Source organism: Acomys minous (assembly GCF_964271855.1).
Source record: "Acomys minous genome assembly, chromosome: 14".
Lineage (NCBI taxonomy): Eukaryota > Metazoa > Chordata > Mammalia > Rodentia > Muridae > Acomys > Acomys minous.
Window position 1 is genome coordinate 78446596 of NC_140496.1, and position 19971 is coordinate 78466566.

General features: G+C 40.5%; 2 protein-coding genes across 4 annotated transcripts in view; both read right to left on the reverse strand.

The window, feature by feature from the left end:
* FNBP1L (formin binding protein 1 like) overlaps nt 1–19971 on the reverse strand; it is a 77818-nt gene that overhangs the window by 45338 nt on the left and 12509 nt on the right. For all 3 annotated transcript variants that reach the window (XM_084756044.1, XM_084756043.1, XM_084756045.1), the window contains exon 2: nt 2937–3052. In XM_084756044.1, coding sequence (XP_084612170.1) covers nt 2937–3052 — 116 coding nt within the window. The remainder of the gene's footprint in view (nt 1–2936; nt 3053–19971) is intronic.
* On the reverse strand, nt 418–2651 carry LOC311582785 (guanine nucleotide-binding protein G(I)/G(S)/G(O) subunit gamma-5-like). Its single transcript, XM_084756046.1, has one exon. The coding sequence runs from the start codon at nt 1852–1854 to the stop codon at nt 1651–1653; it is 204 nt and encodes a 67-aa protein (XP_084612172.1). The 5' UTR covers nt 1855–2651; the 3' UTR covers nt 418–1650.

Consider the following 19971-nt stretch of genomic DNA (forward strand, 5'->3'; position numbering starts at 1 on the left):
CACCATTCAAAATGGACATCAACTGTCTTTGATTAGACTTTATTTTCTAAACTTGTATTTACACCAATTTTTCATACCAATCAATATCTAACACTAAAATACACTTAAACCCTAAAGTATCAAAAACATGAACAGCTAGGCAAGGTGCCATAACCCTTTAATCCTGGTACTCCAACCAGAGGTGAGATCTCGGAGTTCCAGGCCAGCCAGAGCTACAGTGAGACCCTGTCTCAAAAAATAAAAAAGAACATAAAAAAGATAGAAAAGAATTTTTAAAAAAGGAATAATGGGAGGCGGGCAGTTATATATATATTAACATTATCATACATTTTATTATAATATAGTTATTATAAGGGAACAGAGTGTACCTCACCAAGCAGTATTACTTTCCTATGCATAAAATCAACCTCTGTAACAACAAAAATAGGAGGAGGTTGCTAAAGAGGAAATAACCAAGACAAGCTTCTTCCCTTTGAAAGAAAAGGACGCCGTAAACAGCACCTGACAGCTCAATCATTCCCCAGTCATTCATCCAAAGCAGCAAACCTCCACAAAGAGGGCAAGAGCAGACAGCTTCAAAGCATGCCTCCTCCCAAATACCTCAGCACTATCCAACAGCCCAGCAACTGAGAGCCACTGTTAGCATGGAAATGTGCCAAATCCTTTAAAGAGGCAACTCCTCACAGAGGGTACATAACAAAGTCCATTTCTCCCTATGAAATCAGATTTTTTTTTCATACATAAGTGAGTTCAATCCACCCTCCTTCGATGCAGTACTGATACCTCTCCTTCCTGGCAAGCAAATGAAATGATAGTAACCACCAGTCTCATAGCAACAGCTAACAAGCCTGCAACTTCAGTCCGGTTACTGAGCCCACCATAACCCTCTGAGATCTGGGGGTTGTCCTGGATAATTAGATATCTGAGACTGTGTAAGTTTTATCTTATAAATTATCAAGTTTTTGTTTTGCAATTTGTAATGGCACTCTTTCCAAGTATACGACTACTTTTCTTTGAGTTTTAAATTACCAAAGTAGTAGTACCAAGTCACTGAAAATAATTTACCCTAAAAGTGTGCAAAGAAAAAACAGCTCCCTTCCCTTAACACCTACCTGCTCCCAGTCCACAAGAACAACAACTGGGAAACTTGGAGTTCCCTAGAGTTCACACAAATTTCGACTTTTTACCTAATTATAATGTACAAATTAAAACAAGCACTAACATCTACTATTTAATTCTGCAACCTGCCTTTTATACTGATGGGTGGAATATGAACAATCTTCTAAGTTTAAATAAGCTGGTACACCTGGTTGTTTAAACTGGATATATACAACAATATTTTTTACCACTCATATGTTAGTAGGTATTTCAGAAGAGAATCCTATTTTTTTCTGCAATGAATACTTCTGTTGTTGTTGTTGTTTTGTATACTGTTTTATTGTATGCAACAGCCAATATATACAAAATAGTCAAACCTTGTGAAACAGAAATCCATGAAAATTCAGAGAGGCAGATGTTAAGGACTGACAAGTAGATTGTATATCATAGCCGTGTTATAGAGACACTTCTGTACAGACTTCAGATTCAGTTCTCTCGAATATTCATTCACTGGTTCACGAAAAGCAGTTTGAGAAACCTCGACATATATGACTACAAGAAGGAGCCGACTTTCTGGGGTCTGAAGGGATCCAGACAAGAACATAGCCCAGTCAGCAGAGGGTCATGTTGAGCATTCTGCAGACAGAACTGTTTCAAGTCTGCAGTTGCCTGGGAAACCTTCACGCAGTTGAGCGCAGCCTCTAGCTGGAGCTGCTGAACCACCTTCTTCATGGAGACGCTAGAAGAACCCGACATGGCGTTTGGGACAGCAGTGCCAACTCGTCAGAATGAGCGAGGAGCGGCTGATGGCTGCAATGAATACTTTTACGCATCCTCTCTCAAAAGAGTAACAGAGAAGAGTGCAGGTGTGAAGATGAAAAGTCCAGAGGGGAGGGTAGACAGGAGGGTGCTGGGTGGAATCTACATACAACAGAAACAAGGGATGGGTATGTCTAGACTTTCGACCCCTGGTGCCTATTCACATTGGTTTTTTTTGTTTGGTTGGTTTTGGTTTTGGTTTTGGTTTTTTGAGACAGAGTTTCTCTGTGTAGCCTTGGCTGTCCTGAACTCACATTGTAGACCAGGCTGGCCTCGAACTCACAGCAATTCGCCTGCCTCTGCCTCCTGAGTGCTGCGATTAAAGGCGTGCGCCACCACGCCCGGCTTCACAATGGGTTTTGTGCCCTGGAACAAGTTGAAGCACCCTAAGGCCCAGCTAAACTCTAATGGCTGCTCTTCAAATTTCAAGCATTATTTTATCAACTTCAGGCAAGACTATCTGTAAAACTGTGATAAGGAATGATAATTTTGCTATTTCAACAAAATCTTAAGATTAATTCCATCCAATTTAAGAGTTATAAACTCCTAAAATATTTTAACATATAAAAGGAAGCTTATCTTAACACAAACTCTATTTTGAAGACTTAGAAATTCTCAAGTTCAGTGCATTAGAAAGAATTCTAAAACAAACAAACAACAGCAAGCAGTGAAAGTGTGAAACACTGAATTACAGCTCAGGTCTTGTTTGATTAGGCACTGAACTGTTTTTATTCAACGGCTTGAAGGTGGAAAGGGCTAAAGAAGCTCCTTATGCAGCTTCCCCACTGCCCTGAGATTTAAGCAGGTTAAACATCTTTCTGCAATCAAGGTGCGTGACCTAGCTAGTCAATACTCCCCACAGTATGGGGCGATGAATTAACTACATTAAGCACTTGTTCTCTAACTCAAACTGATTTGGATAAAAAGTACAAGTTTTAACCTGCAAAACACTATTATTTTTATATTTAGCTGTTTAAATGAGTAACTTCATTTCTAAGAAGTGAAAAAAATGAACTTACCTCAATTGTTTCGCATAGTTCTGTTCAATTTCAATCCTCTCTTTAACAAACTTGGCATATCTTTCCAAGAAGTCAATTCCCCATTGTGTGTGCTTATCTAAGCTATCGAACTGATCCTAGAAAAGGAAAGCAAGAACAGGATGAACCAGCTTAATATTGTATCCACAAATATCTTAACCAGCTTCTGATATTTGTACAGAAGCAACAGGTATAAAGGGAAAAGCTGGCTCCTCCCACCTTTTCCTAAATGAGAAAGACACACATGGAGGACCACCTCTGATGTGCGACAGTAGATCTCTGGGTGAGCCTTTCCAGATTTTGGTCTTGCCAAGCCTCCACAACCACAACCACATAAGACGATTATTTTAAAGAAATCTCTGGAGTGCAGTTAGTGCTCCCTACTACCCTGTGCACAAAGGGCTAGCACCAGGCTCAGAGAGTGGAGCCGCAGATCTCTCAGACTGTAGAATGGTGCACACACACCCTGTGTCAAGCACTGGAAGGGGGAAGCAAAGGAAGCACCTGTAAAGACAGGCTCAAGAAACCAAAGAAGTAGAGCAGCCAACGAATGGAGAGGGGGTTGTCCTTTGGGAGGAGAAAGCCATCAGGTCCAGGAAATGACAGACAGCTCACCATTTGCTTCTAACTTCCTATGGGCCACACATATAAGCAGATGGATGAGGAGAACACACTCAGAGGAGCGCTGAGGAACAGCCTCGGGTTCTGACAAGGGCTCTCCCCTCATCACCTGGACATCCATCAGATCACATCTTGACTTCTGTCACTGTCTATGATCTCAGGAAAGCTAGTTTCTACTTTTTTCTTTTCATTGGATTTTCTTGTTCCACTCACAATGGAACTCTTATACTCACTGTTGAGTGAGTCACAGTCCAAATTATGTCAGTAGAAGAGTTTTACCCACCATCATAGGAAAAGGCAAAGTTGATAAAGCAAATAAAAAGCAAAAAACCAAAACAGAATCCCTTTCTTTGTACACATGCACATATGTGTATGCTGATTCTGTTTCTCTGGAGGACACTGAGGAAAACTTTACTCACTTCAAAACAAACAGAACTTGGCAGTCATTGCTCAGGCCTAAGCTCCTCTACAGGGTCCCAAAAGACCAAACCAAAATGGGTTTGTTCATGCTTATGTTCCCTGCTCACCATGCTCAAACCAAGACATAGAAAGAAAGAGAGGCAGACAGTCCTAAGCAGGCCAGTTCTAACCTGCACAACTGCTTTAGCAAGCTCCACAAGGAAAGTAGTATTTAAGCATTCAAACTGCCTTTTGCTCCATTCTGCCTTCTCAGCCCTTCTCTGTCTGTAGGCCCAGCATGCTCCTTGTATTTTATGGAATGAAGTGTTGCCCAAATACAGACCTGTAAATCACAGGTCAGTTATGATCCTTTACTTTTTAATTTTGTCTTTTGGCATATTTGCTTCAGATAGATGATATAGTATTTGTAGGTGACATAGATAAGTGATAGATACATTTTCAAACATTGTTATCAAAATGCTTTCTCCATAATTCAGATTTCTTTAAAAAGCAACTAATCACTAACCATTAAAACTTCACATTATCTTTTGAAGACACAACATTTCTCAAAATTGCATATTATGTGAGCATATAACTGACAACCAATTATTTAAAAAAAAAAAAAACAACTTCAAAGCATCCAAGCGATAAACAGTGAATTTATGAGAAACAGATTTTCAAGAGTCCTTCCCAATAATTCCTCTTGGGAGTACAGAAAAGTTTGTTTTCCATATACTGTCAAACTGTTACATCTGTGAGATTAACTGTAACAATATACCTCAATGCTCTATGGACTTCTCTCATTTTCTCCTTACCTATAAATAATGAAGTGAATAAATTTCCACCTTATTTCAAGTTCCTTTTTAAATTTTCAGTCAAAGCACAGGGCTGGTGGCAAAATGGAAAAACTCCAGGCAAAACACTACTTTACTGGTAGCTAAGGTAGTTTTTTCATATAACATTGTTTTTGTTAAAGTCATTTATTACTGAGAATAAATGTTCACATTTCTTTAATGGCTCACAGTAAGTGATTCTAAATATACTTGCATATTGAAACAGAACCTAACAGACATTATAAGCTTAGAAATATTAGAAATATCTGTAATTTAATCAAACTACATGGTCAACTATATAACAACACTAGTACACTTCGTTAGTGTTGAAAATAAAAAATGAAAATGAAACAGTCCTCTCAGAGCAGCTGCTTTGGAGGTAGAGGCAGAACCATCACTTGGGCCAGGGGTTTTTGTTGTTTTATTTTTTTGAGACAAGGTTTCTCCATGTAGCTTTGGCTGTCCTGGACTCGCTTTAGACCAGGCTGGCCTCAAACTCAGAGAGATCCATTTGCCTCTGCCTACCTGAGTGCTGGGAATACAGGCGTGGGCCACCACACCCCAGCTGAGCCAGAACTCTTTAGAAGTGTTTTCTATGCAGCTTCTAAGAGTATTTAGCTTGTTACTACGTTGCAACACGATGGTGTGTGTTGTTGTACTTACCTGTATCTGTAACACAAGAGCAAGCAAGAAATGCTGCTTGCCTCTCTGCCCTCAGTTACTAGCACAGCTAAAACCTTTAGAATTCCCTGACCGACAGAACCATGCTTCTTTGTTAATCTTCATGAAAAGCAACTCATGATCTTTAAACTCCTAGTCAGCCTCTTTGAACCACACTTGATTTTTATGCTAATGAGGTGACCTGGATTGGAGGTTGTTTACCAAAGGAACCTTGTTAATACAGGATTGAAACTTTCATCCTCCTCATGTGAAGAAGGGCTAGAGATTGCTTTCAATGACCCGTGGCTTAATCAGTGATGCTTACTTATGTCATGGAACTTCTGTAAAAAACATAAACAATGTTTTAGAGAGCATCTTGGCTGGTAAACAACAGCTATGTGCCACAGGGACCAAAGGTCTTACTTGTAAGCTGAGCCTTTCTGGACCTGGTTTTATGCTATTTACCTGCATGCATCATCAAACAATAGTTATGTGTTCTCTGAGTTCTGTGAGCCATTACAGCAAATTAGGAAATCGGAGAGGTCATAGGAACATATGACTTATAGTCAAGTCTTCAGAAGTGCTAATATGCCCAGGACAGCATCTGGTGTAGGGTCAGTCAGTCCTATAGTGGTAAGCCCCTAATCTTATGAGACCTTTTCCTTATCAAAAACAATAACTAGCCAGGCGAGGTAGCACGCGCCTTTAGTCCCAGCACTTGGGAGGCAGAGGCAGGAGGATCTCTGTGAGTTTTAGGCCACCCTGGTCTACAAAGCAAGTCCAGGACAGCCAAGGCTACACAGAGAAACCCTGTCTTGAAAAACAAACAAAAACAAGGAAAAATGATTTTTTTCAAAACATTAAGATGACAAGCATTATTTTGGCCATTTCTGATGTTTGCCTATACTCAGTATTAAACTTAACCCAATATCTCTTTAAATCCAAGACATCAGTGTTAACTTGTGTTTTACATGAGTAGAGTTTTAGACAACAGGAAGAACTCTAGGTGGTTTCCTGCTTCACAGTGGGTCGTCTCGTGTGCTCTTTTCTTAAGATCCCTGCTTTACATAATGCACCACGCTTGTTTGCTCTGTCGTAAGTCACCATTCCCCTGCTGAGGAGTTTTTCCAGCATTTAGAATGCTGACACAGGAGAATCAACCATGACTGGGGCCAGCCTAAGCTACACAAGGAATTCAAGCCAATCTGAGTACATATACTGAGAACTTGTTTCAACAAACAAAATTGTTTTAAAAGTATAAAAGTATGTTACTCATATTTTCTTGATTAGTCGAAGGCATTCACATGTAGTTTCACTAGCTAGAGCCCTGGGCTTTTTTCCGTGTAAGCAATCAGCGCTCCCCTCAGTCATGCTGCCCCCAGAACCTGCTTGATCTCACTGAACCTCAGAAGCATCATCATTCTAAAAGGTATTTTGGGTTGTTCATCATTTTAAAAAACGTTAAAAAGCTGGGCGAGGTTGCGCATGCCTTTAATCCCAGCACTTGGGAGTCAGAGGCAGGTGGACCTTTGTGAGTTCAAGGCCAGACTTGTCTATAAAGGGAGTTCCAGGACAGCCAAACAAAACTTCAGTGAAACAAAACCCATTAGTGGTGTGCCCAAATTAATCTTATATTAAATTCAAGAAAGCTCTTCTTCTGTTTTTTTTTTAATTTTATAAAGTATTTCAAGTTAGTTTATTTATCTCTGAATAAAAGGAAAATATTCTGAGAGCTAGAATCAGCATCACCTTAAATGTCCTACACTATGTGTATTGTAACTCAAATTATACTTGTTGCTCTAATAATCTACTATAATATGTGCTGGCTCACAAATTTATCTATTTAATCTACATTTGCCTTAAATATAATTCAGTATAATACAACTATTATGAAATGTTACAATTTTTTAGAAGTCACTTTTAAATATGCAATTCTTGTTTTTATAATTACTTTGATACAGCCTTGCATCCAAATGAAGTCCTAATAAAGTACTCTGGTGAAGTACCAGGGACACCTCCATTTGAAGAAGCCTGAAAAGCTGAATAATGAATGACTCTGTTGGCCTAGTTTAGACTTACTTTATGGCTCTGATTTGCCTGCCAGAGTTTCTCCAGCATTTCTGAATACCAAACTACTACAAAGACATTTTCAAAGACCTAACACAACTGACTTTTCTCCTATTTAGTTAAAGAGGTCTTATGGACCACAGAAAGATGCTTTCTGCTTATGTCTTATGGAACTAAGAAAGTAATTATGCCTCAGGGTCAATCAATAACATCTACCAATGTACTTTTGTGTAATAATTTAATTATTTTGTGGTTTAAGGTAGAATTAAAAGTATATGTGGGCAACTCAGGCATCTTTTAACTTAAATTTTCAACTCAATTTTATACTAAGCTCACAGTGACTTCAGCACTATCAACTCAAACTCCCTACCACCGTTTCATTCAGCTACTCAGCTGCCCGTTCTCACAATACTACAGCAGGACCCCCTCTCCACACCTACATGGAAATGCAGGCACCGTGGATGGCTTGTCCTTTCTGTCTCCCCACAAAACTCTAGCCCAGCCTTTCTGTCTCCCCACAAAACTAGCCCAGCTATTGTTTGACCTCACGGAAACTAGTACTAAGATATTACCACTATCCTCTGTCCCCTTCCCCTGCCTTCATTCCCACCTTTACGCACACTGGGCTCCATACACCATCCTTACCATCACTGCTTGCAAATACTGCTCGTTGCCCTTGTCACTGTCAAATTTTAACACTGACCTTTTTTTTTTTTTACTTTATTAGGGATTTATTAAAAGCATGCACCTCCCTTACAACCTGACTACCCTAACTAGGAGGGAAAGGAGATTAAGGGGAACAAGAATGAAGCCTTCTGGGTATCAGCTCCATGGGGCAATTCCCCTGTCATATTTCTCAGGAGTCTCGAAACTCTGGGTGACAAGGGCAGGAACCCATCTCCCTCTCCAGTTGCCCAATCTTCCTCATCCTAATCGATTGGTCATTTTTGCAATACAATACCCCAGCCAGAATTGCAGGCCCCTCTCTTTTATCTTGGGCTAATTCTTTCTCCCTTTGAGTCTACGCTAAGATTTAGCACTGATCTTAAATTCAGTTATTTGTCAACCATTCCTCATGCTCCTGTAGAAAGGTAAAGACAAAGAACCACACTGCCTGGTCAAACTGTGAAATTTCAGTCGGCCACACTAAAGGGTCTCTAATGCTCTTTAGCTTAAGTCCATCCAGTGTGTATCATCCTAGCCAACTATTTCATACCTCACTCCCTTACATTAAATTACAGCACCTCACATCCATTCTACTCATAATCAACCACTTTACTTCCTATTTTACACACTTTTTTGAGATGATCATGTGTTTTAATCTTTTTTTAATTATTATTATTTTTTATTAATTTATTCTTGTTACATCTCAATGGTTACCCCATCCCTTGTATCCTCCCATTCCCTCCCTCCCATTTTTACACACTTATGTATTACACACACACACACACACACACTAATCAAAGATTTCTATTCTGAAGTAGGATAGAAAGGTGGGAAGTTAGCTAAATTAGCATGTGCTCTGAAAATTGCCTACATGGAGATACAGTATTCCTTTTATATGCAGGTATTTAGTAGGGAATCATACTTAAGGACTAAGTACTCACATATGAATTTCACAAGAAACTTCATTCACAGTTTTAAAAAAAGGGTCTTAACCCCTTATGCAATCTTTTGTGACCCCCAATCCTATGCAAGGCACCTCCAGAGCAGTCCTATAATTTCACTTTCAAAGGTGGTTAGATCTTACAGCCTTTTGAAATGTAACTTGAAAGTCACCAAAACAGCCATGCTAAGACACTTTACACTATCTCTTGTGAATCCCACACCTACATTTGGGGGTGTCTTACCCTTTCCCTGAATGCTTCTCTTCCTTGTTATGAGATTAATTATGAGATTACTATATGTTAATCTCTTCCAAATAAACTCAACTCTCTTCATACTGGCTCATCCCAAACGTCTTTTCTGCAGCAAGAGTCAAGAACCTCTGCTTCGTCTAAACAGAGGTCCCTAAAAAGAACTCCTCAAACTGGTGCTGGTTGTAACGTGAGCTGTGTGAACTGTGTCATGCTCCTGTCTCACTTCCTGGCATTCTAACACATCTTACCACAAACACAGACACCTGTCTGCTTTCTGTCTGCCTCTCTGGATCCGCTATCCACACTCCCTGTCTTCTGCCTACCTGGAAACCAGTTCAGTCTCAAGTTCAGCTGTGAAAACGTTTAAGGCCCTAGGCTACATATACTTGGTGTATTGCAGGGAAAGCAAGAAGATGATTAAGCAAGCTACAACTAAAAAGCCAGGAAGGAAAAGTAGCTGATGTTGAGACGGAGTTACACAAGGGTCAAAATTCCAGTCATATACCTGTATCTCCTACCCCCAACTCTCAGCTTCCACTGAGTGACTTGAAAATCCTTAAGAAAATTCTGAGCATACACCTGACATGCCCTTATATAGGGTTTTAAAGAAGAGCTTTGGGGTAAGGTTGATTTGGAGGAAGTCAAGGGAGACAGCAGAGCAATAAGAAGTGGTAAGAGTTTACATAATCGCGTGTGTGTGTGTGTGTGTGTGTGTGTGTGTGTGTGTGTGTGTGTATGCACATGTGCAGACATACATGCGGAGGATGAAGAACAACCCCAGATTCCTTGGGCATCATTCACTTCATTTAAGACAGGCTCTGTCGTTTGCCTGGAGTTCATGGATCAGGCCCGACTGGCTGGCCTATGAGCCCCAGGGAGCCTCCCCTGCACCAATCTAGCACTAGAATTGTAAGCACATGCCCCACGTCACACAGTCTATTTAATTCTGTGTTCCCACTTGATCTCTGAACTTCAGCTTTAATTCCAGCTCTTGGGAGACAGAGGCAGGCAGATCTTTGTGAGCTCGAGGCTAGCCTGGCCTACAGAGTGAGTTCCAGGACAGACAAAGCTACATAGAGAAACCCTGTCTCAAAAAACAAAAACAAAAACAGATTCCACATCTACAAAACTATAGCAACTGCATATAGTTCAAGGGAAAAGACTAAATATAGGTAAAGGATTTAACACAGAACCTGGCACTGGTTATCTATTATTAATTCATAAAAAACACGGAAAAGAATAGCTATTAATCAAATAACTGTAAACTTAATTTTACTAGCTAGTATCTCCAGAATGTGTGCAATACTAATAGTTAGAGATCAGATTTGGGCATTTCAATCTTATACAAGATTCGGGTCTTTTATCTTGGACCAAACTCAATATATGTTTTTGTGCTTTCACATAATTTAAACTACATTATTATAACAACATACTATTATAAAAGTTACACAGCCAGGTCATACTAGCGATAATCCCTGCACTTGGGAGGCTGGGGCACAAGGATTGTAAATCTGTAGCCAGTTGAGACTGACTCTAAAAAGGAAAGTGAAGCTAAAGAGATGGTTCATTCAGTAAGCCTTAAGGCAGGAGGACCTGAAACCCATCTCCAGAATCCACACATAAAGCAAAGCAGGGGGTGTGACATGGCACCTGCTTCTAACTCCAGCAAAGGCAAGATGGGGAAGTGGGCATAGGCATCCCTTAAAGATGGCTGGTCGGCTCATTTAGCCTACTTGGCAAACTTCTAGGCTAATTAGAGACCTTGTTTTATACAAAAGGTAGAAAAACTTGAGGAATGACACCTGAGACTGTCCTCTGACCACTACATGCACATACATATGCACCCACACACAAAATAAAATGTGTGCGATTATCTCCCTCTCAAAAACAAAAACCCGTATTGTGCTAAATCTCAGCATCCTCACGACATATTCTCCCTTATTCTTTATTGAAAATTTTACCTTCTTCCCTAAAGAAAACACTTCATAGATTCTCTTTGGTATATATGAATTGCCAGCATCACTATCCTTTTTGTTTTCCTGAACATAAAGATAAACACTGCAATGCAAGACCAGTATGAAGTTATTAAGAGGTATGTAGCTCGGTGGGTGGGCAGTATATATAACGTAGATATTCTATAGACAAAGGGGCGCCTCCATCTACTACCCTGCAGGGCAGCACACTACTCAGAATTTACAGATAGTTTATTTTTGGAGTCTGCCCATTTAATATTTCAGCCTTCATCTGACCATGGGTAACTGAAATTGCAGAAAATAAAACCACAGACAGTAGGAGATTCCTGAATCATTCCCCTGGAGCTGACACTTTACTTTGAGACCAAAGAACATAATCAGTGAACAGAGAGGCTGAGAGTAGAGCTGGCCTTTATGTGTATGCTTTGTGTCTTTAACTACCCAGAACACTGCCAGCTTCCTTTTTTCTGCAGGTTCCTCTTGGATTTCTCGGCATTCTTTGTTGGGCTCATTTTCTTTTTCACTCTGGCCTGCCCTTTTCCCTTTCCAAAAGATACTCAATCTCCTTGGTAGGTGCAAAGTAAGTATAAAATCTAATCATAGGCCTTTAATGAGTAGGACTTTAAATATCAGACTCTTTGTGGATAAGAAAACTTAAGCATAGAAACTATTTGCCCAAGGTAACAGAGCTAATACAACTGAATCAAAGTTCTATGTATTTTAATTTCCCATTTTCTTGCTTCAACTCAGTGTACTTAGTAAAATAAATACTTCTAAGCCACATTTATTATTTAGAAATCAAATAGGCTTCCTGGTACTAATCTAATCTGAAGTGATACTTAGCTGTTAGTATATTCTTGGGAATATTTCCAAGGAGTGACCTCATGCTACTCTTACTATATAATTATGGCTAAATGCTGAGAAAATTTAGTTCCACCCATTTATGCTGCTATATTTTGGAAGAAGCAGAGTTGACCCAGACAATACTTTATGCCACATTTTCACTAGTATTATTAGAAGGACTTAACATTTACAATTAAGAAATTATCAATAATGCATTATATCAGAGGATATATATGTAAGTATTTATATCGGATGAGTATGTTAGGTAGGTCAGAATTAACAGGCTTAGAAGTTATCAAAAATAAGCTGATCTTTCTATCATACCTCATTCCACCCCGCCCTCAAGGCCTCCAATCTGTGTTTTAAAGCTCTTTTGGAGAAGGCTCTTTCCTTCTGCTTATGAAGGGCCGTTATCCTAGTTACTTATGTCATTCTGTGACAAAATGCCTGACAAGTGCAATTTAAGGAAGGTTTAGCTCCAAGTTTGAGAGGCTAGTCCATTATGACAGGGAAACTATGCATTGTGCAAAAACATGAGGCAGCTGGCCACATTAAATCTACTGTGAGGAAGCAGAGAGTTGAAAAGTGATGCTCTATTCACTTTCTCCTTCCCATTCAATTGGGAACCCAAACACTAGAACAGCACTGCCTACATTAGAGCAGGCCAGTTAAGCTTTGGGGGAAATACTCTTGTAGTCACATGCAGAGGTGTTTCCACGGTAATTCTGAATACTAACAAGTTGACAAAAAACAACAATCACATCTATTTTATTTTACTTTTTTTTTCTTCAGTTATTTCAGCCTACTCACTCTGTTACATGATTTTTGGTAGAAAGAATGGGACCTGAGTTCTACCTTGGGACTAAACACGTAATATTCTAAAATGTCCAAAAGATTATATTAAGATTACAAAAATACACTATTGCCCCTCCCCCTTTAGAAGTTAATTCAAATGAGTCTGTTAATCACCTGAAGAAGAACCAGCCACCAGAAAAACTGTCGATTCCAGAAGCTTAAAGAAACAAAATATACCTGAAGACAGACTAAGAAGAATACTATCCCCTTAATGACACTTGAACTATAGAAATCCCTCCCTTGATGCAGTTGCTAAGCGACACTTCTGGCTAGCCACGCTACTGACCAAATCACAAGTTGCTTGCCCTCATATGCTGAACATTCTCATTCCCTTGCTCTCTTCCTTCCCTCTCCATCCCTGGCCATGCAGCTGCTTCGGGATCTCCACTGCTAAACCTAACTACTTTGTCAACATCTACTTTAAAAGCATGATTCTCTTATTATTCATCTATCCCCTTTGGGGACCTGCACAGATCTCCAGTTTGCCTGTCCTGTCAAGCTTTTTATTTTGTTTCCTCTGAAATCAATAAACTGTCCTCAAGCATCCTTCTGAGTCCATTTTTAATTTGTTTGGCTGGTTAGTTTTTGGTTTTGTTTCTTTCTTGGTTTTCTTTCTTTCTTTTCAAGACAGGGTTTCTGTGTATAGCTCTGGCTGTCCTGGACTCGCTCTGTAGACCAGGCTGGCCTCAAACTCACAGAGATCCGCCTGCCTCTGCTTCCCAAGTGCTGAGACGAAAGGCGTGTGCCACTATGCCCAGCCCTTGTTTTTTTTTTTTTTTTTTTTTTCGAGACAGGCTTCACTATGGCTGTTCTGGACTCACTCTGTAGACCAGGCTGGCCTCGAACTAAGACCCGCCTGCCTCTGCCTCCCAAGTGCTGGGATTAAAGGTGTGCACCACGACTGCCCAGTCCATTTTTAATTTAAAAAAAAAAAAATCTATCAGACTAACAATCTACAAATACAATCCTGTGTTCCCTAGGAACATCCTCATGACCACTAAACAGAAATGCATGCATGTTTTAGCCATTATTTTCCTCTCTTTTCCTTTTTTATTAAAAGCCTTACTTTTATTTCATGTGTATGGATGGGTGTTTGCCCACATGTGTACCACATGCATGCAGTGCCTGAGGAAGGCCAAAGAAAGTTGTCAGATATCCTGGAATTGGAGTTACAGACAGTTGTAAGCTGTTATGTAGTGCTAGGAAGCCTTTAAAAGAGCAGCACGTGCTCTTCACATCCAAGCGTTCTCTTCAGCTCCATTTTCCTTTTCTTATAGGACTTAATTTGACTGCAACGATGGTTGAAGGCATCAAGTGGAAGAGAAACCATCAAGTCAACAAATTCTCCCAATTCAACTGTGAGTGTTCTACAGAAGGTCTGATGGGAGCCTTTTTGTTGTAAGACTATCATCCTTTTTTCTGTCTTCCCCTCTTGAAAAAGGAGTGTGCTTAGCAGCCATGCAAAGGTCCAAGCTTGAAGCTGACCAATAAAGAAAGGATGCAATAAGCTTAGACTCTGTGCTAATCAAAAGAACGACTTTAGGACAAAGGACTCCATTAGGCCCTAGACAAGTGGGAGGATCTTATATCTCACAAAAGCGCAGATTACTTTCTATCAAAAAATGGGGTCCTGCCTGGCAATGGTGTACACTTTTAATCCCTGTACTTGAGAGACAGAATCAGAAGGGTCTCTGAGTTTGAGACCAGCCTGGATCACTGTGAGTGAGATCCTGTATGAAAAAAAAAAAAAAAAAAAAAAAAAAATATATATATATATATATATATATATATATATATATATATATATATATATATATATATATTTGTAATCTGGCAAGTAGCTGCTATTGTCTTTTATTCCAGTTGTATGTGGGGGGGGGGTTTACTGACTGTTCTGCATTAATTAGAAGATGTGAAATAGAGCCACTAAGCTTATTAGGTGGAAACTTGTTGAGGAGACTTAATCAATTAGGAGTTTTTAAGATGAAAGGACCATGAGAGAATCCAACTTGTAGGAGGACTCTTACGGCCATCAGTTAGAAAACGTAGATATCTAAAGGGAAGTGCATGTTAATACATAAAGTGTAGAGAAATTTGGCCACCAGTTCGTGGCATCATTTTGAGAGATCATAGAAAGTTTAGGTGGGAGGGGGCAGCTAGAGAAGTACAGCTCTGAGACACGCCTGATGGTCATACCCAGCCTCTGGGTCCTTTCCTCTGCATCCTCACTGTTGTGGGGTAAACAGCAGTGGTCTACCCAGCTTCACAGGGATGAGCAATGGCGGACTGAATTCTGAAAACATGAGGCAGAACAGCCTTTCTTCCCTTGTTTCTGTCAGATAGCTTAACTGTAGTGACAACAAAGTAACCAGTACACAGGGACACTGTGAGTCATTCCTTAGCTTGTGGTTTGAAGGGATGCATATGGAAGGCGATTCCTCTTCCTCATGAACGTCCTCACTAACCCTCTGCTTTGCCCGCTTCCACCTGGTAAGTTAGAGTCTATTTTCAGGAGGGAAACTGAATCAGTCTGTAGATATCTCATTGGACTTTACATGTTCCCAAAGGCCCATAGGCTGCAGGCTTTGGTTGCCAGCATCTGACACAAACAGGAGGTGGTAGAACCTTTACAAGGTGGAACTTCATAGAAAGTTGGGGGAAAAGTGCCCTTGAAGAAAATATTGGGGCTCTACTTCCTTCCTTCTTGTTCTTTTTGTTTCCTGACCACCTGAGGTCAGCAGCTTTGCTCCACTAGCACTCCGCCCCGTGATGCACTCACTACCTGGCCAGAGGTCACCTAACTGTGCTAAACCTCTAAATCTCATTCCCCCGTTGACCTAGCTGGGCACTGCCACTACTGTGGAAGGCTAATGGCACACTTCCTTCTGTCATTAAGCTACCAACCTCTACTCGGCATTATTTTTACTTGGCTGTTAAGACCAATTCTTTTGAGGCTGGAATATGGCTGAGTGGGCACTTTGCAAGCATGAGGGCCTGAGTTCACATTCCCACCAACCATGTAAAGGCAGGCTTTGAGGTGTGTGACTCTAATTCCAGTGACAGGGAAGAGTCAGATACTTGGGGTTCACTGGCAAGCCAGCCTAGCCAAAAGACGAGTTCCAGGTTCAATGAGAGACCCTGTCTCAAAAGAGGGAGGAGAGAGGGGCGGGGAAGTTAGAGGAAGGCACTCGACACTGACTTCTGGCCGCCACAGCAGCATGCAGCAGCACACACGCACATGAACACAGCATCCCCATTCGGAATCCATTTTCAGCTTGTGTACTGGATCTCTTGCCCTTTCTTCTTCTCTAGGACACTGCTTCAGATATTATTCCCTCTCCTGCTCTATCACCTTCCCCTCCCTCTAGCTCTTTCTCGTTTATAAACAGACTTGTAATATCTTCATGCTAAAACCAGTAAACTCCTGCCCCTCTAGCTCCATTTTCGGCCTCCTTTATTAGCAACTTTCTCCAATGAGTTACTTTCTGTGCTCACTGTTTCTATACCTTGCATTTACTTTTTTCTTACCCCCAAATGCTTTCTTGTCATCTGGTGGTTGGAATGAGAATGCCCCCTCATAGGCCCATACATTTCAATACTAGATGGAACTGTTTGTGAAGGCAGGCATTGCCTCGTAGGAGGTACATAACTGGCAGCAGGCTCCCAGGACTCACTCAGTGATCAGCATCGCTCCCAGTGCGCTCTACCTCCTGCTTGTGGTGTGAGAAAGAGCAGCTGAGCCATCATGGACTTTAACCCTTTGGAACTGTAGATACAATTAAGCACTTTCTTTTATAAGCTCTCTCGGTAATGGTGTTTTATCATAGCAATAGAAAAGTAACTAATACGGTGTAGTTTATACAAAAAGTCTTCTATAAAACAAATATGCAATCAAGATAAAGGTATTAACACTGATACATTCCTACCAGATCCATTCAAGTTTTGCCAGCTGGACTAGTACTGTCCTTTATAGGGAAAAAGAAAAAAGAAAGATCAGATCTAGACTATGTCCGTTACTGTCGTGCTTAAGTCCTTTTCGATTTGAAACCCTTGTCTTTCCTAGCTCTAGTGGCCTTCACACTTCCTTAGTTTACAAGTTACTGTTTCTGTAAAATAGCCATCAACTTTAGACTGCCTGACTCTCCCATATAACCCTGATATGTTTCTTGGGCCACAAACAACTTGTGTCTTTACACTGCATCCAATGAGGTGGCATATGATTTTATCTATCCTATTACTCCTGATGCTAGCTGATCACCTGATTAAGGTGTCATCTTAAGATGCCTTCATCATTCTTTAAGATCTGGCTCTTTGTATCCTAATACAATTACTCATCTGAACAATCCCCAGGGTAGAACCAATTTCCAAGTGCCACTACTGACATTCCCCCCTCAGATACCTTCTTCCATGTACTGAGTTACATGTTGCTTCTCCTTCAAGCTGAGCCCCCTGTTCTCCCCCATACAACTATGTACATTTCCCTCTCTCATCAGCAGGCTTGGAGCTGGCTACCTTGATGCTGGATGCCTTCCTTATTCTACTTGGACTACAATATACTGAATTGATTATAGATTAGACTCTCTCATTTCATCACTCTCACTGACCTGGTGTCATGTGGAAACTGTCCTATTTTCTACTTGGGCCCTGGCTTACCACTCTGCACTCCTTACATCTTCAAAACTCAAATTTTCTAGCTCTCATCTAGGGTATCACCTCTTCCAACTCTGTGAGGAAACTGACATTGTACAACCTCACTTCAACTACTCAATAATAAAGGGAAAGTTCCTGCAACTCCCTTTGGATTCTGTTGTACATACCATCACTTATCCCTAACTGAAAATGGTCTTAATTCACACCATTTGCTAATTCTAAACAAAGACGAATTAGTATATGTCTTAGAAATTTTCAATTGTAAAAATGTATTCATATCGACCATATATATGTTTGTCACAGCCTAGTGTCTCAGGTAATTCCAGACACTCCAGGGGTTTAGGTAGGAGAGTTAGAAGTTCAAGACCAGTCTAGGCAACTTCATAAAAAACTAAATGTCATTGGTTTGTTTGTTTGTTTTGAGCTGAGGACCAAACCCAGGACCAGTTTTTGTATGTGTGTGTGCTTGTTTTTTGGTTTTTAAGTAAGCAGCAGCTCGAGGTGTAGCTCAGTGGTAGAGTGCTTGTCTAACATTTACAGGAGCCTGGGCTCAACTCCCAGTACCAGACATTTTGGCAATGAAATAATTAGATGGTCTTTATTTATAATGGTGTTTAGAATTAAAGAAAGAATTAAAATGTACTAAGAAACAGATGAGGTAAAGTATTAAAATTATTGTTAATATTTTACTGCCTTTAGCGTTCCAAGATAAAATGTTTTAACTATGAAATGTATTAAGGCAGGATATGGTTACATATATAGAAATAGAAATATGATTCTTCAAATCAAAACAAAATTTTATTCTCTGCTTATCTACCTGTATTACCAAGCATAAAAGCTTCAGTTTTAGAGTAAATGGTGTCTTGCTTTTAACTGACTCACATTAGATCACTCTTCCCTTACTTTCATATCCAGAAGCAGTAACAGCTTTGTACTACAACTTGCTCAGAGTATTTAAAAGCTTAGTGAGAACTAGAAGTAGTTTGCAGTATTCAAGTTCACTAACAAGTGTGGAGGATGAACACCCACAGCCTGTTAGTACACGGACCAACATCTTCTACCATGTATGTAAGATATCTGCCTCGGAGTTTTGTTCTTACAGATAACTCAGCAGTTGCTCCTTATAGATACCAAATACCTGAGGCAGCACACATGTACATACAAGTTGTTAGGGCATCTTCAATCTATTCACAGGATACACCCACTTTGTATAATAATAAGACACCTATTTCTCTGCATCTCCCATGCCATCATTTACTCAAGATCATCCACCATTAGGAGATACTGCAGCACCATCTTACTCAATGTCTGTTCTATTTATCCTTGAACCCAATTTCTAAATCAATCATTTCAAAATTCAAAAGTGATCATGTAAGGCATTACAATACTTAAGAGCGCTGATTATTGGCCTAAGGAGACAGCTCAGTGGATAAAGCACAAGCAGTTTAAGTGTGAGTACTGGAGATCAATTGATCATACCCATATTAAAAGAGGAAGGAAAAAAAAAAAAGCTAGGCGAGTATGGCAGCCTGCCTCTGCCTAAGTAAATGAACATACAGAACCCACAGAGTGCAACAGGGAAGGCACACCCACTGTCAGTCTCAGCTCCACAACCCTCCACTCCTGGATAAATCCCTTCAGAGAGTGTCTCTGCCCTGTGTCACCTGCCTCTCTAAAGCATCTCCACTTGCACTTCTCTGGACCCCAGCAGACTGACCAGTGGATTCTCTTGTTTTCTGACTCTTCCTTGGGCTCAGGCTATGGGAGGAACAAACAAGAGTGAGGTCAAGGTTCTTATTCCTCTGGCGCTCTGCCTATCAGCAACCTGCAAGTTTCCTATGTTCCTCTACCGAAAGTCATAGATTCCAGCAAGTACTCCTCAGTCAAAATTGCGTAGGTGCCAAGCAACTGTTTCCTCTCCTTGCCTTTAAAACCTTAGTAGTGCTGAACAGCCATGACGCATGCCTTTAATTCCAGCATTCAGGAGGCACAGGATCTGATGGATCTCTGTGAGTTTGAGGCCAGCCTGGTCTACAGATCTAGTTCCAGAACAGCCAGAGCGACACCAAGAAACCCTGTGGGGAGGGGGAACAACAACACCTCCAAGACATAAGTAGTAATATTTCCACACTGTTAGCATGACAACTGCAATGCTCTTTCAGAGGATTATAGTTCAGTTCACAGTATCCACACTGGATGGATCACAACCGCCTACACTCCTACATAGAGATTGAAAGTAAAAGTGAAATCTTAAACT